Source organism: Urocitellus parryii, chromosome 4 (assembly GCF_045843805.1).
Source record: "Urocitellus parryii isolate mUroPar1 chromosome 4, mUroPar1.hap1, whole genome shotgun sequence".
Lineage (NCBI taxonomy): Eukaryota > Metazoa > Chordata > Mammalia > Rodentia > Sciuridae > Urocitellus > Urocitellus parryii.
In genome coordinates, this window is record NC_135534.1 from 18,772,684 (window position 1) to 18,788,471 (window position 15,788).

Sequence of the window (15,788 nt, forward strand, 5' to 3'; positions counted from 1 at the left end):
TTTATGTCTATAAGAATTTCTCATGCATATGCTTCTTGCCCAATCATCACTCAGGAGGCATCTGAATAATCTGTAAGGTAACAGAACCAATATGTTATGCTCAACAAAATCCATGAAACAAGCCTGGAACTCATGAGATTTCACAGACAATACAATCCAGGCTTTCTTTCTTTGTGACACGGAGAAGTTTAACAAATTCAAGGTTGCATTCATGTTTTTCAGGTAATAAAGTTGCACAGGAAGTACATGGAGAAAAGGAACAACGTGACAGAGTTTGTTCTACTAGGACTTACAGAAAACCCCAAGATGCAGAAAATTATATTTGCTGTGTTTTTGCTCATCTACATCATCTCTATGTTAGGAAATTTGCTCATTGTGGTTGCCATCACTGCCAGCTCATTGTTGGGGTCCCCCATGTACTTTTTCCTGGCCTATCTCTCCTTTATTGATGCCTGCTATTCCTCTGTGAATACGCCTAAACTGATTGTGGATTCACTCCATGAAAAGAAGACCATCCTGTTCAATGGATGCATGGCCCAAGTCTTTGGGGAACATTTCTTCTCAGGTGCAGAGGTCATCCTGCTTACAGTGATGGCCTATGACCGCTATGTGGCCATCTGCAAGCCCTTGCACTATGCAACCATCATGAACTGGAGACTGTGTATGCTGCTGGTGGCAGTGTCCTGGATGGGAGGCTTTCTCCATGCAACCATCCAGATCCTCTTCATCTTCCGACTACCCTTCTGTGGCCCTAATGTCATTGATCACTTTATGTGTGATCTGAGCCCTTTGCTCAATCTGGCCTGCACTGACACCCGCACTCTGGGGCTCTTTGTTGTTGCCAACAGTGGGTTCATCTGCCTGCTAATCTTTCTCCTCTTGCTGGTCTCCTATGTGGTCATCCTGTGCTCCCTGAGGACACAGAGCCTAGAGGGAAGGCGCAAAGCCCTGTCTACCTGTGTCTCCCACATCACAGTGATGGTATTATTCTTTTTCCCCTCCATGTTTGTGTACCTGAGACCTGCAGTTACCTTACCTATTGATAAGGCAGTTGCTGTTTTCTACACTATGATAACTCCCATGTTAAATCCTTTGATCTACACCTTGAGAAATGCCCAGATGAAAAGCACCATTAAGAAATTATTTACTAGAAAGTTTCTTTCTGCTGGACAAATAACTATGCCTGAAGATCAACATTGAGTTTACTAGAAAGTGTCAAATGGCCCTTTTGAATGACCTCACCAAGCAGCACTTTAAAGATAAAGATAAAAGTCATATTTACTCAAAACTGTGCTTTATTCCATCTCATTTGTAATTCATGTGATTAATCAAGTTGTTATGTGCATGTGTGAATAGGGCATACCCTTCTTATGTATAAGTATAATGCAAAAATATTTTTAAATTCTGCATTGAGGCAATTAAAAATGTGTGAATAAAAAGGAACAACAAACTCAGGACCATGCTACATGTTGGAAAAAATCTACCAAATCAAGACTTGGTTTTCTTTGCTTTATCCATGTATATAAATTCATAAGCTATCTTTTAATAAGAACAAAATAAATAATTAAGCATTTGTATTAAGCAGAAATCTTTATAGTAAGCAGAACTATTTTCCCCATTTTTTTTAATATGACTAGTTTTCCAAATCATACTGTTAATTTCCATGTTACATGGCCATGCAATGATAATAAATAGATCACATAAATGTGTTCATTATAATTTTAAAAATACTATTCTGAGCACATTCTGTTTGATAATTGGTTTTCTATACCTAAAAATCTAATAATTTTTATAAATATCTTTTAAAAACTTATATATTATATTTTAGGTAATACATTTTGGATAATATTGTGGTATTACAGACTAGGGCTATAAACATTAGGGACATTTAACTTCTGAGTAGTAAATAATATAGATTTGACCATGTTTCTGAATTTCCTTTTAGTCTTCAGAAAAAATTTTATAGCTCATGTTTTCCTATGTTGATAACCCATTAGATGGATCACGTAAAGAAACTTGATTGTCTCACAGGAACTCAAATTTGATAATACACAGCTGGACTCCATGAATTACTTGCCTGCTAGCTAGCAGTACTTTAAAGCAGCATCAAGTTTGGTCCCTGATAAGCAGTCAACGATTGAGTAAAAGCAAAAAGACACATAAATAAATTCTGTAAAATTAGTACTAGGGACTAAATTTTTTTTAACCTTTAATCTGATTCAGACTGGGAGGAAAACATTCTGTTTTCTTTTTTGCCCTACATGAACTGAGCAATGAGAAAGAGGTTGCAACTGACATTCTCTTCATATGAACAAAAACATTAGACCCTGATATTCTCTCAGCAAGATCTCATTATCTATGCATGTTGGCTATTGATGACTTTTTTTCTGTAATTTTGTGGTAACATTTCATTAGTAAAACATATTTGTCAAAGTATATAGCTCTCTCTACACAAAAGCAACCTCAGTATTTTTGTTTGTTTTTTCATTCACTGATTTGTTCACTCATTAAAAATCACAGTGATTTGAGGGATTGCCCCGAGATGAATGAAAACACACCAGTTTCTTCCTTCCCAGGGCTTAAGATTCATTGAGAGACTCCCTAGAAGGGAGTGGAAAGAACTCCTGAGAATTATATATACAAGTTAAGATGGACAGAGGGCTAAGAAAGCATGTTTGATGGATGACAAACACATATCTGGGGAGGGAGAGGTGTAAATGGGAAAGGATTGCTACAAGAAAAGACATAAAAATGGCACATTTGGGACAAAATTAGGTAAGGAGACTGAAGAGGCAAGAGATTGAATCAATGCATCCCCATGACACGTGATGTTTAATAAAGGCCAGAAGGCATAAACAAAATATGCAGGAAACCTAAATAATTCCATGTGTTTGGGGATATTAGGTTGAATATTCATCCAGCAATTGTTTGCTTAAACCCCACTGAATGCCAGGTGTGGAACTGCACACTCAGCTGGTGTAAAATGTAAATTGTCATTCCTGAGACTGGAAAGACAGAAATGGGTACAATCAAAACAGTTCTCAAAATCCTGTTACACATTACCAGTAAGGATCATGGAAAAAAAATTGAAAGTATTTTTAAGATGGCAAGTGATGCAATTAAATTTTTAGATTTACAGTGATAATTCAACCTACACAATTTGATAGATAAATGAAGGGAGTAAAATTGATAGCAGAAGAGCAGAATCCTATTGTAAGGATATGAGTGTGAAAACTGTAGATTGAACTCTGTTCCTGCTGGTGAAGAGGCAGAGTGTGGTGGACACTGGAATCATGTCCAGATCACCTGCATCAGGCCAGTGTGCACAATACCCAGCGACTATGTCTCTGGGCTTCTAACAGCTCACAGATCTACATTTCTCTGAACAACTAAAGAAAACAGGAGCTTCAGTCCATGGATTTTCTCTACTATCTTAAGGTCCTCAATTAGACAATAAGGATAAGAAGGTTGGAACCCCTTGCCTCCAGGCAGAACAAGTTTTGGAGTAAAGTGAATACTCTATAGCTTCTCAAAGTCCCAGGCTAAACCAAACTTATTTTGATAACACATATTTCTTCCCCTTACCTTGTCAGATTCCCGCAGTCCCTGCTTCCATCTGTCACCTTCATAGAAATCCCCACATCTGGTTCTGCATCCGTGGAACTCAAAATGACATGGAGAGAGAGGAGTCACAGGTGAGATTCAGGTTCTGTCTCCCTTCACAAGATGGATGAGGAAATTGAGAAGATGGATCAGAGAGATCTATGAGTCTTTGCAATTGTTTAACAAAGCTGCTCTATGTCTTGTAGAAGTTCCCTCCTGCTACTAGTAGGTGGTCTTTTTACTCCTAAGGATTACTCTACATTGCCTGAGGATTCTCTGCCCTGAGGCAGTTGCCCTGAAAGAAAATGCTGATTCTGCTTGGGGCTAACTCCCACCTCCCTTCATTATTTCTAGACCTATATCTAGACTCAGGTCTAAAGTTACCCTAAAGGAACTGCAAAGTGTAACCCTATGTGCACTACACTCCAAAAAACTACATCATTTTTCTAATGTATGTAGACAGGAATCCAGGAACATGCTTATCAATAAATATCAAGTGTGGGATAATGTTGGAACAAACAAAATTGAATCAAGCCATATTTACAGATGCAAATTCACTAAAACAAATATTCTTAGAATCATATATCATGGAGTTAGGAAGAGCTCTGTTTGATTATTTAGCTGCAACAAGGACCAAAATGTAGTCCTCATGAGTGAGATAGAAATGCTGAGTTTTCAAGGGTTAAGGATTAGAAAGGGATTAAAAAGCTTAGAGAAATTGGAATGCACTGTGATTTGTCATTTAAGACTCACCCATCCTGGATGAGTTCAATGCATAACTTTTGTCAAAACTATGATTAATAAGTTATGGGAGGAGCCCTGGCATCCTTGAAAACTTCTGTGATTGCTCTTCCCTGTTGGTGGGACTCCACAGTGGGAACTCTGATGCCTGGACTGGAAATTCTAACTGCAAAGTAAATAACTGGATCCATAGATGGCAGGAGTCAAGTGACATCACTCCATCTCCAAAGTATTGGTTGTGGAGTGAAAAAAAAAATTAAAGAAGAAATCTGAATAATCAGACCAGAAAAGATCTGTGATCTTGGCTGATTGATTTTAGGCTTCGTAAAAGTGAAATATTATAGAAATCCTAATGAGTTCTTACTTGATATAGTTTAGCAGAAAAATTTTAGCTTAAGTGAATCAAAACAAAACTGAATTTTGAAAATAGATTGTCATGTTGCCTCAATCAACTTCCAGACTTGAGCCACTCTACAGATCCAGAATAGCTAAAATAAAGAGAATTTGGGTGGCTTGAGGTAGCACCCTGGAACTCTGTCTAAAATTTATGTGAAACTTTCTCCTACTCTTCTTCAAGGTACACTAAAGCCTTTTTCAGGGCACAGTGCATTAGGCAAATGGAAATGCAACTACTGGACCCCAAATATCAATTGACAATAATTAAAGAACACCCAAATATTAGTATGGTCCTGAAGACGAAGGTCTCATGGAGATTACGTGATCAGTGAAATTTTAATTCAAGTCTTTCTCTCATTGTTGGATGTCCCAAGACTCATTTGGTGGACATTCATGCTGTTCAGAAATTAAAATTAGGAAAGAGAAACTCAGGAGAGGTAGAATCTCCACACTGATCTCCTGACCCATAGAGAGAAAATAATTATGGTGGGAAAGGCCAAGTGGAAGCCAGTAGAATTACTTCTACCTAGGAAAATAGTAAAACAAAAATAAAATTGTATTTTACATGGAATAGTATTACATTACAAATATAAATTTCATTCGTGGAGGCATTTCAGAGCTTATTACCACCAGAAAGGTCTTGAAGGTCTACACCAGGGTTGATTCCCATCACATTCAACTGAATGATTTGTCCTGTTCAGGATACAGATGGTTATAGGAAATGTAGAATGGAAGTCCATAAGCTTAATCAGAAAGAGACTTCAAGTGTACATGCTGAACGAGATGTGGTTTCCTTGCTTGAACAAATTAACATATCCCTGTGGCATCTGATATACAGCTAGTGATCTGGCAAAGGCTTCTCCATGCTTTTCAGTAAGAAACCCTCAGAAGCACTGTGGTTTCATCTAGAAATACCAGTAATGAACATTTGTCAGACCCAGGAATGAATGATGATCTTTGAACTGCCCAGAGACAGAGGCCACACCCCTCTGGAGAACTCTCAGTGTGAAGGCACCATGGAGACCACCTAGTTGTATGACCATGGCCTGTTCCAAGGGAAATTCCCTGGTAGCCAAAGAATTTTATCAGTTCATAGCTTTGGTTCAAACACCTGCTGCCGGAGTAGAGAATCATGGGCTCAAGCTGATAAATTTTAATTGGATTGCCTTTTACTGTCAGCCACCAGAGGTAGGCTGAACTACCATGCATGGCTTTTTTCTCTACTTTTGTGTCTGCCTTTTCTTAATCCACCACCATAGCCGGGTCCACATAGCCCTGAATAAATTGTGGTTCAGGACACGACAAAGATTCTTTCTCCTACCTCAAGAGACAATGATCCAGCCCTATGACATGATCTGCTGTGATGTCCTAATGACCTGCTGTGGTGTCAGAATGAGCTTATATTAAGTCATAATGATTTGCCATGGTTATAAAAATGACCAGCTGTGGTGTCACAATGTCATGATGACATCACATTATATCATAATGTCTTCTATGAAGTCATAATGATCTCTCATGATATCATAATGAAGTTCTCTGGTATCATAATGACTTGCAATGGTGCCATGATGACCTCACATGAATTCATGATGACCCGCTACGGTGTCATAATGATCTGCTATAATGTCATAGTAACCGGCTGTGGTGTCATAATGACTTGTCATGTTGTAATAACAATCAGCTGTGTTGTCATAATGATCAGCTGTGGTGTCATATCCCTTGCTCTGTTGTAATAATTATCTGCTGTCCTGTCTTAATGGTCTGTTATGATGTCATGATGACCTGCTGTGCCTGAGTGTTCTGAGGCAAGGAGAAGTTGTGCTACCTGGGTTGATATGTCTCCTGGAGGATTTTGATTTCTATATTGTGGAATCATTAAGATTACATTAGAGAGTAGAACTATAATCAAGCTATTTCCCAAATGTTTGTTCTATTTCCTCAGGAGGATGAAGACTTTGATCTAAAATGAAAAATGCTTTAGAGCTAAATATGTTCTTTGTACATATTCTCCTTTCATTTAGTCATTCAATGCATGCCATACATGTACCTAATATGCCCCAGGCTCTATTCTGGGAGCTAGGAGAGACACATACATATGGATCTCAGGGCTCTTACTCTTCTGTGAATGCAGATGGAAATACATTTCGTGTAAACTAGTAATTTTAGTAACGTGATAGGACAGCTGATTCAACATTCAAGTGTTGTGTAAATTTAGTTTCCTTAAACCTATATTTGCTTATTTATACAGTTGGAAAAATACTTATTTTATAGCATTTTGGTGTTATTAAAAAGAAATAAATAGTATTTTTAAAAGCCTATGCACTATCTGTCACACAATACATGTTCAATGCTTTGTTCTTCTTTTTTTTAAGGCTGATGATAACAGCAAGGGTTGAGGCAGTAAGGAAAAATAAATTTCTGATTTTACCGAGATCTGAAAAAACTTTGCAGAAAATCTAGGATTTGAAGGATGAGTTGATAGGTGGAGAAGAGAATTAGAGGATATAGTGCTGAGGGCCATTGCCAAGTAGGAATGACACATCGAAATTTCCTTGCCATCATACCCCATGTTGCTTAGAGGACAATCCTGGGACATTGCAAGTATGCTTTAGTAAGGTGACCTTGCTCAAGGACCAGGGCGGATCCGGGTTTAGAGCTGATCAGGTTTTAGGGAGTATCCCATCCTTGGGTTTAGGGAAGTTCCAGGTTTAAGGTGTACCCTGCAGGGGGAATAGGGCGTATCCTGTGCCCAGCCAAGACATTGGCAATTCCTGTTGGAGGCTCAGAGGGAGAATCTGGCCACAACTTCCTCCTGTCACTAGTGGCTGCAAAATGCCTGGCACTTCTTGGCTTGGGTCTTCCTATCTCCAGTCTCGGCCTCCATCTCCAGACAGACTTCCCTAGGTGTTATATGGACTTCCCCAAGGAATCTCCACCACATTTTTCTTACAATGACATCCATGATTTGATTTAGGACTGGCCTAAATCCAGAATGATATTGCCTCAAAAATTTTAACTTAACTATGACCCTACTTCAAAATAAGGTGACATTCACAGGCACTGGGGCTTAGGACTTGAAATTATCACTTTGTGTTTACTATTCCGTCTCTAACAGGGCCCTCCCTTACTCCTCCTGAGAACCTTTGGCACACTTCAAATATCACTTATTATACTGTCCTGTAATTGTTCTCTGACTGGCCAGTTTGACTGAATAGATCTGAGTTTCTAAAGCATACAGACCATGTCTTCTGTCTCTCAATCTCCAGTTCCAAATGTAATTTCTGCTTGTAATGCATAATATCCATCCCTTATTGGATTAATTTATTACAAATCACTGAATAGATTTATATAATATTGCAAGATGGAGCTGAATCTCAGCAGCAGTTTAAACCTCCTGTTATCATCAGAAGAGACACATGTTTTCACCAAATGCCAACTAATGTTGGTGTTTCACAAATGCTTTGGCTCTGAGGGCACATAGAGCTTCTACAACTTTCAGTCATGGCACACCAGAGCCAGCACTGTGAGCCCAACTCTAGGCCTGGGGATTTATGAGAATAACTGCTGAACCTAGCAAGGTAAAACCGCAGAATCAGAGGGTGATCCCTTTGGCAAAGGAGCTCTAGGCTTCATGAAAGACGTGAAGCATGAGGGTGATCCAACTCACAAGGCCTGTGTGAAACAAGAAAGTGACAGAACCACAATGGCTATGTGACTCCCAAGGGCAATGGTGGGATCCAGGGCAGCAGTAACCAGAGGAGCCAGGGAACCTGTACCTTGCAGGTTCTTGCACCTGAGACCACAAATCCATTTTACCACTTCCCACCTTGGTAGCTGTAGGAATTGGAAGTGTTTTCCTAGAAACTCCATACCTGATATACTCACAAGCAGTTCCATGGGGATCCCAGGGCCACCAGGCCTCCACTAACCTGCCCCTGCCTGACCTGAGCACATTGGCTACATCAGCAACATTTGCATGAATAGAAGGAGGAGCTCAGGGAGCAGCACAGAAGCTGCAGACAGCCTAGTTCTGCCACAGAGTGCATAAGCCAGACTCCAGTCATAAACATCAGCATGCTACCAACCTTCCCTCTGCACCCAGGTGCCCAGGTAAGTCCTTAAGTTCCAAAGAAGGAGTCCCCTGGAGCATCGTGTTTTGTCCTTCATTACTCTGAATACATCAACCCACTGCCTTCTGGATCCCAGGGTGTCTGATGAGGACCTTATAGGGAAATCATAATGGAAGCATCCTTTCTCTCAGCCCCACATATGGTAAAACATCCCTACAGTGTCTTAGAGAATGAAGCACCTATCATGATGTGGGTTGCTACCATCCTTTGACACCAGTCATTCCAAGCTGAAAGAAAAGGGAATTGAATACCTTGAGTGTAGGTGTGATAAAGTTTTCATAAGCCAAAAGTTATTTATAGACTCTTGAACTCAAAATAAAAAAGGCCATTGAAGCATCCTACAGATTTTAATTTCTACACAAGTAAATATCAGTCTCCATAATCCACTAAAGCAAAAAGCTTCTCAAGCCTTTCTTACTCTTATTATGAAAGTGGAAAACGTTGGGGAGGCCACAAAGAAAGACAGCCGCTGTGGGTTATGGGTCATTTCAGGCCCTGGCTGTGATACTCCTTTTTTTTGTGTGTGTGTGGGGGGCATAGCCTCATTTGGTGGTTTTGGATTTAGGGATTTTGGATTTCTTTTCTTTCTTCCTTTTTTTTTTCTGTGAGGGGGATGATATTTTATTTTGCTTTGTTTCTTTTTTCTTTCCTTCCTTTTCATCTAAAATTGTTGTTGTTGTTTCTTACAAAGTGTAGTGAGAATAGTGAGTTTAGTAAAGGGTAAACTAAAGGGTAAGAGTGGCAGGTCCTCTCAATCAACTCCTTCTTTAAGAATATTCTCATGAACCATTATAGTGGCCCGAGGGACACCTTACAGGGCAGCATTGCTCAGGTGAAACTGGTTCTCCTCACTGAGACAGAGGTTCCATGGAAGTCCTGCTAAAGGTAGAGCAGAAGACCATGGACCATCTAAACACGACCAAGGTGTTTCAGGGTATTGACACATTGAAAACATCTAGGTTGTGCTGGAGCATTCATGTGGGGACAGTTACTGCAGCTCATCCTGGAGGCATGAGGAAAGCAAAAGGAGGAGGCCCAGGGAAGGTTCACGCAGATCACATGCTCTGTGTGCTACTCCACAAGAAGAGCACCACACACAGAGATCTGAAGCCAGCAAACATCCTGGTAGACACTGGAGGAAACATCAACTTCTTTGACTTTACCTGAGTTGCAGGTCACAGCTGGGCAGGGGTTGGACACATTCTGCAAAAATCTTCTGTACTGTGCCCCAGAACTCTATGAGCAAGAAGATAACAAGCCTGTGGTGGGTGCCTAGATACTGGGTGTAGTTCTATTCTTCATATTCACTGACAAACCTCCAATTCGATGTGACCACCTTTGTGCAGCTGAAGGAGAAGGTCCTGAATTGAATGCATGGTTGACATTCCCTTTCATGTTTCTGCTAAAGTACTTAGTGTCATCAGTCAATTACTGACCATCAATCACATATATAGGCTCACAGTAGACCAAATTTTGAGGCACCCATGGCTGAGCCAGGATGAGAAATATTCACCAACTCATTCTAGTGAGCGACTCACCAACTACTCAACCCCACAATAATGACAATCATGCTTGAAATGACTTATATCCCACATCACATCTGGGAATCTTTGGTAAACACAAAATCTGACCATGCAATGGCTACATATCTGATGCTTCAGCACCAGGCCATCCAGGGAGCAGTAAGCATGTTTGCAATTAAGCATGCACATCCAAAGGTGGGTCCTTGCTTGCACACTGCAGATTCTATCATCTTCTGTGTCTCCCAAAAGAGGAGTGCCATTGAACTTGCCCTTCTCACCTTCCCCTTCTTGCTCAGCTGGCTGAGAAGAACCAGTGGTCAGGGCAGCAGGGCAACAGAAGAGCAAGTCTGCTTTTCATTCCTATCTGCATCCTGCAGGTAGGTGAGCAACTTTATTCCCCAAATACCCCCCCAACATGACCCTGAATACCCCTCCATCCAGCCCCTGGATGACCATCGGAGGATGGGAAGCAGAAAACAAGTTCTCTCATGGCACATCAGAAGAAGAAAACCCCCTTTTCACTGATAAGCCCCATGGTGAAACTGCAGCCTATACCTATGACAACATCAAAGGCTGGGAGGGGATGGCTAAGAGGATTGCCACCTATATTCTAAGAATACGTTTGTTGCTGCATGCTGTGTTGCCATGTGCTGGTCCTGACAGCCTGGATTTAGAAACAAAGTGACTCCTATGAAAGTGGACAGCTGAGCTAGAGACAAAGCCACTGGACAGCCAGAAGATCCTGAGCTCCACCGATCCTGACATTATTACCTGGGAATCAGCCAGACATGGATTTAAACAGACATGGATTTTAAAATACAGGAGGGAGGAGAGCAAACTTCCTTGGGCTTCTGCATATAGAGTCCATTCACAAGAGTATCTGGAGCTATCTGGGCCTGAGTGAACCCCTGTGCCACCATCTGAGAGAAATATCAGAGACTGCTTTTCCTAGGACACTTCCCCTGTCCTGATTTTCCCTGTCCTTTTGCCCATATTTCTGAAATAGCAGATATGGTTTTTAATAAATTTCTTTTACTTCTAAATCTTATGATATAATTGATGCTGTAAAGATTCAAGAACTCTTTTGACATCTATGTTCTTCTTCCGTAGAATGGAATATACATCATCTATCAAATTATATAATTGTGCATCAGGCAATTGAGGAAAAAATATCTTAACCATAAGTACAAAGGTATTTTTCAATATTATTGATTTTCAGACAATTATTTTTGTCTAGTAGTTAGATAATTTTCTTCTTTCTTTAGCTTCATGGTACTGTCATTTTCCATTTGCTGTTTTCCAAAATTAGGGTCAGAAAACTTCAACATTCAGATGATATACTTAATAGTTATCTCAAATTAGGAAAAGGCTATTAATGACCACTAGCCATAAAATCCCAAAACTTGAGAAATAGTAGTAAAGTAAGGGAAGGAGGATAGGTAGATATCTGCCTACAGCAAGAGTGTTGTCCAAGACCAAGCAGGGAGTGGAAGATTATGGCATTTCTAAATATAAGGAAGAGATGAGAAAATGGAGAGAGGGTATGTGCCTCTCCATCTAGGAGTTTTCTGAGCTCATAAAAACAGCCTATGTGCATGAATTCTGAGACATGTCACTATCTATCAGATTTATAGCATCTGCTGGTTATTCTGGGACAGAGAATGAAAAGAATAAGTCTTACTTCTTTTAAGAGCTGATTATCAAATGGTAATGAATTTAGTAGGTTGTGACATATTTAATAAAAGGCTAAATCAATTTATGTTCGTTCTCTTGGCTTCATAGGGTATTATTGTGATCAGATACAGCCATACTGAGGAAAAACTCCCAATGTAGGGCTGCAGACTGATGCTTACCACATCAAAACATCAAACTACACAACAACACAGTTTTGTACTGTAACCTCTACTGAAGCATTTACAAGAGAAGCAAGCATAGAAAGTTTCATTTGTCATGCAAGAGAACTTAACATGCATGTTCCAAAACTCAAATTGTCAAAATCAGTCTCTACTTCTGGCTCACTGCTAAAAAAATGAAGGAGCACTATTTTACTAGTCAACTAGGCAGATATTAGACTGAATTGTATATTTAATTTTCCAATGGAAGATGTATATCAGGGGGAAACAAAACATTGTGGGTTTTAAAAACCAACCACCCAAACAAACAAAAATAATAACCCAAACACCATAAAACTTCAAAAAACTTCTAAAAACTGAGGTTTCTAGAAAACTCTTTTATGAATGCACTGTGACCTTCGTGCTTTACATGCTGATAAAATAAAGGTTGATACTATTGATTCTGACCAAACAGACTCAGGCAGGTGCTTGTGAATTACATTTCCCTCCAACTACACATACTCCAATAGGTTAACTATTGTCACATGTGTTAATGCTGCCATCTCCCACAAAATACTATTACGGATGAGTGGTAAATCCACAAATATACCAGCTGCTTTCAAAACTAAAGAATTGTTTCTCTCACTGTGTTGTCTTTCCATTCCTCCAAGAGTTGTAGACATAATACACAATATTTTTTTCATCATTCTAACTAGGTACAAGGTAACCAAATGTCCTCTGTGCTCCCTATCTTGTTGCTGCCTGTTTAGACACATATAATTTCCAAATGCCATACTCCTCTGATTAAAGATCTTGGACACCTCTTCATTATTATCTACAGATGCCTTCTGTGGCATGATACATGAAGTCATTCATAGACTGACTTCATCCTAACCTTAAGGTTTCTCTCAAGAGGGCTTACCAAATTAGACTGCAAACAAAATTCTCCCCTAGTCTCTTCTGATGATAAGAGGAAGTTTAAACTGCTGCTGAGATTCAGCTCCATCTTGCAATATTATATAAATCTATTCTGTGATTTGTAATAAATTAATCCAATAAGGGATGGATATTATGCATTACAAGTGGAAATTACATTTGGAACTGGAGATTGAGAGACAGAAGACATGGTCTGTATGCTTCAGAAACTCAGATCTATTCAGTCAAACTGGCCAGTCAGAGAACAATTACAGACAGTATAATAAGTGATATTTGAAGTGTGCCAAAGGTTCTCAGGAGGAGTAAGGGAGGGCCCTGTTAGAGACGGAATAGTAAACACAAAGTGATAATTTCAAGTCCTAAGCCCCAGTGCCTGTGAATGTCACCTTATTTTGAAGTAGGGTCATAGTTAAGTTAAAATTTTTGAGGCAATATCATTCTGGATTTAGGCCAGTCCTAAATCAAATCATGGGTGTCATTGTAAGAAAAATGTGGTGGAGATTTCTGGGGGAAGTCCTTATAACACCTAGGGAAGAGGCCGAGACTGGAGATAGGAAGACCCAAGCCAAGAAGTGCCAGGCATTTTGAAATAACCAGTGACAGGAGGAAGTTGTGGCCAGATTCTCCCTCTGAGCCTCCAACAGGAATCAATGAAGCCAACACCTGGACTTAAGACTCTGAGATAATTAATATTTGTGTTATTTTAATTTGCCAAATCTGTGGGAATCTATTATGGATATCCTAAGCAACAAAAAAAGTCTCACCCAGTCTGGAGGCTGAGATGGGATATGACCATCAGGAAAAACATGCTTTTCATCTCAGCGGCATTTAAGCAAAGAAGGCCAAGTAGGAGTTCACCCAAATTACGCATGGGAAAAAGAATTCCATAAAATGAAAACAGTCCATATTTTAACATTGTTGCCTGTAAAAATACTAAGTCCTAATTCTACTAGAGAAAGGCAAAAGACATGACACTTCCCCAGTTTTGTCTACTCTAGGCAAATATCTCCACTATGTAATCGACCTGGTCTGTTGGAAGGGGCCTTGATATCTCACATCTCTGTTTCTATCATACTGACAAAGCTAAGTATCATTTTCTCATCTGAATCATTGTAATAACTTTCTAATTGGTCTATCTAATTCCATCATGGTCTGTGCCACCCCTAATGCATCTCGACATAGCAGATGTCATTGACATTGGGTGGCATTGGGTCATTCGCCAGCACAGAACCTCCCAATGGCTATTCATAGCATTCAGAGCAAAAACTTGAAGTTCTTAAATGTTTGAAAGACACAGGTAGAACTGATGATCCATGATTTTTTTGATGTCTCCTCCTGTGTCAGCCCTTGACTCACTTGGTCTTCTTGCAATTCTGCACATGCTGACTATGAGCCTGTGTTAAGGACATTGCAATAAGCACCTTTCCCTTTCCTCTGAAACACTCACTACCCAAGTATCTGTCTGGCCTGCTGCCGGCCTGCCTTCATGTTTCCTCTCTAAGGTCAATTTATCAGGCCTTTCCTGACAAAGCCATAACCCTTCCTCCAATACTTCTTTTCTACTCAACAGTACTTAGATTTCCCTCATAGTACTTATTATCATCTGAATTTTGTATTTTTATTTGTATCTTGTATATTTTCCCTCAACAAAAAAGATATGTTTCATAGAATTAGGGACATGATCTCCTCTGACCAACATTATGTGATAACTGCATAGGGCAGTGCTTGATAACATGGTATGAATTCAATGGACAGTTTTTGAGTGAATGGATGAATGTGATATCAAAAATCATTTTTTAAATGAGAGCTTCACAAAAAGAAATGAACTATTTCATGAAAAATTCTTTTTTCACTATTTAAAAACTCAATAAATTTATCATGCAATACTATAGAAAAAAGTTACAAGTTCCACTAATAGATTAAAAAATCTCACATTCTTTTTAACACATGTGCACATGCACACACAAACACACACACACTATGAACAAACAAGCCAACAAAAACAAAAACAAAAAAAAAAAAACAGAATTTAATCAATGTGGATTTGATATTAAGTTTCCATTTTGGATCTTGTTCAGTGATGCTCCTGTTGCATAGGACTGTTTCGATTTGAAAGTATTTTTCTGACCTTCACTTTCTTTTTCTAATTATTAGTTCTTAATTTTACACAAGATAATAATATAGTTCACGAGGCTCAAGTGATACCTAATGATTTCCAGGGGAGATTTTGCTTCTTCTGTGTGTACTCTGCAAATACTGACCGGGGCTGAGATGCTATGTCTTTTGGTCTCTCCCACCTGGGCATTTCTGTGCCTCTCCTTTCTTTGCTGGAATCATACTACACTGATCAGATTCTATGTTCTCTGCCCACTGTGACGAGGAGGGAGAGACCTTTGAAATTGTTTTAATCTTCTCATGGACACATAATGATTGTACTTATTTGTGGAGTTTGATGGGATATTTAGATTTAAGCATAACTGTGTAATCATCAAATCATGGCATTTAGCATGTCCATTGCCTTAACCTTTTATCATATTTTCATGGTGAGTAAATTTGAAATTCTCTTTTAGCTATTTTTAAATACACAATGAATTCTTGTCAACTCCATCCACCCACCCTACTGTGCA

At 39.4% G+C, this 15,788-nt stretch overlaps 1 protein-coding gene across 1 annotated transcript; it reads left to right on the plus strand.

Moving 5' to 3' along the window:
- The first annotated feature begins 246 nt into the window (after positions 1–246).
- Positions 247–3,699, plus strand: LOC113177114 (olfactory receptor 4C46-like). Its single transcript, XM_026381643.2, has 2 exons — positions 247–1,142; positions 3,675–3,699. Exons 1-2 carry the CDS (start codon positions 247–249, stop codon positions 3,697–3,699), a joined length of 921 nt encoding a protein of 306 aa, XP_026237428.2.
- The last annotated feature ends 12,089 nt before the right edge of the window (positions 3,700–15,788 follow it).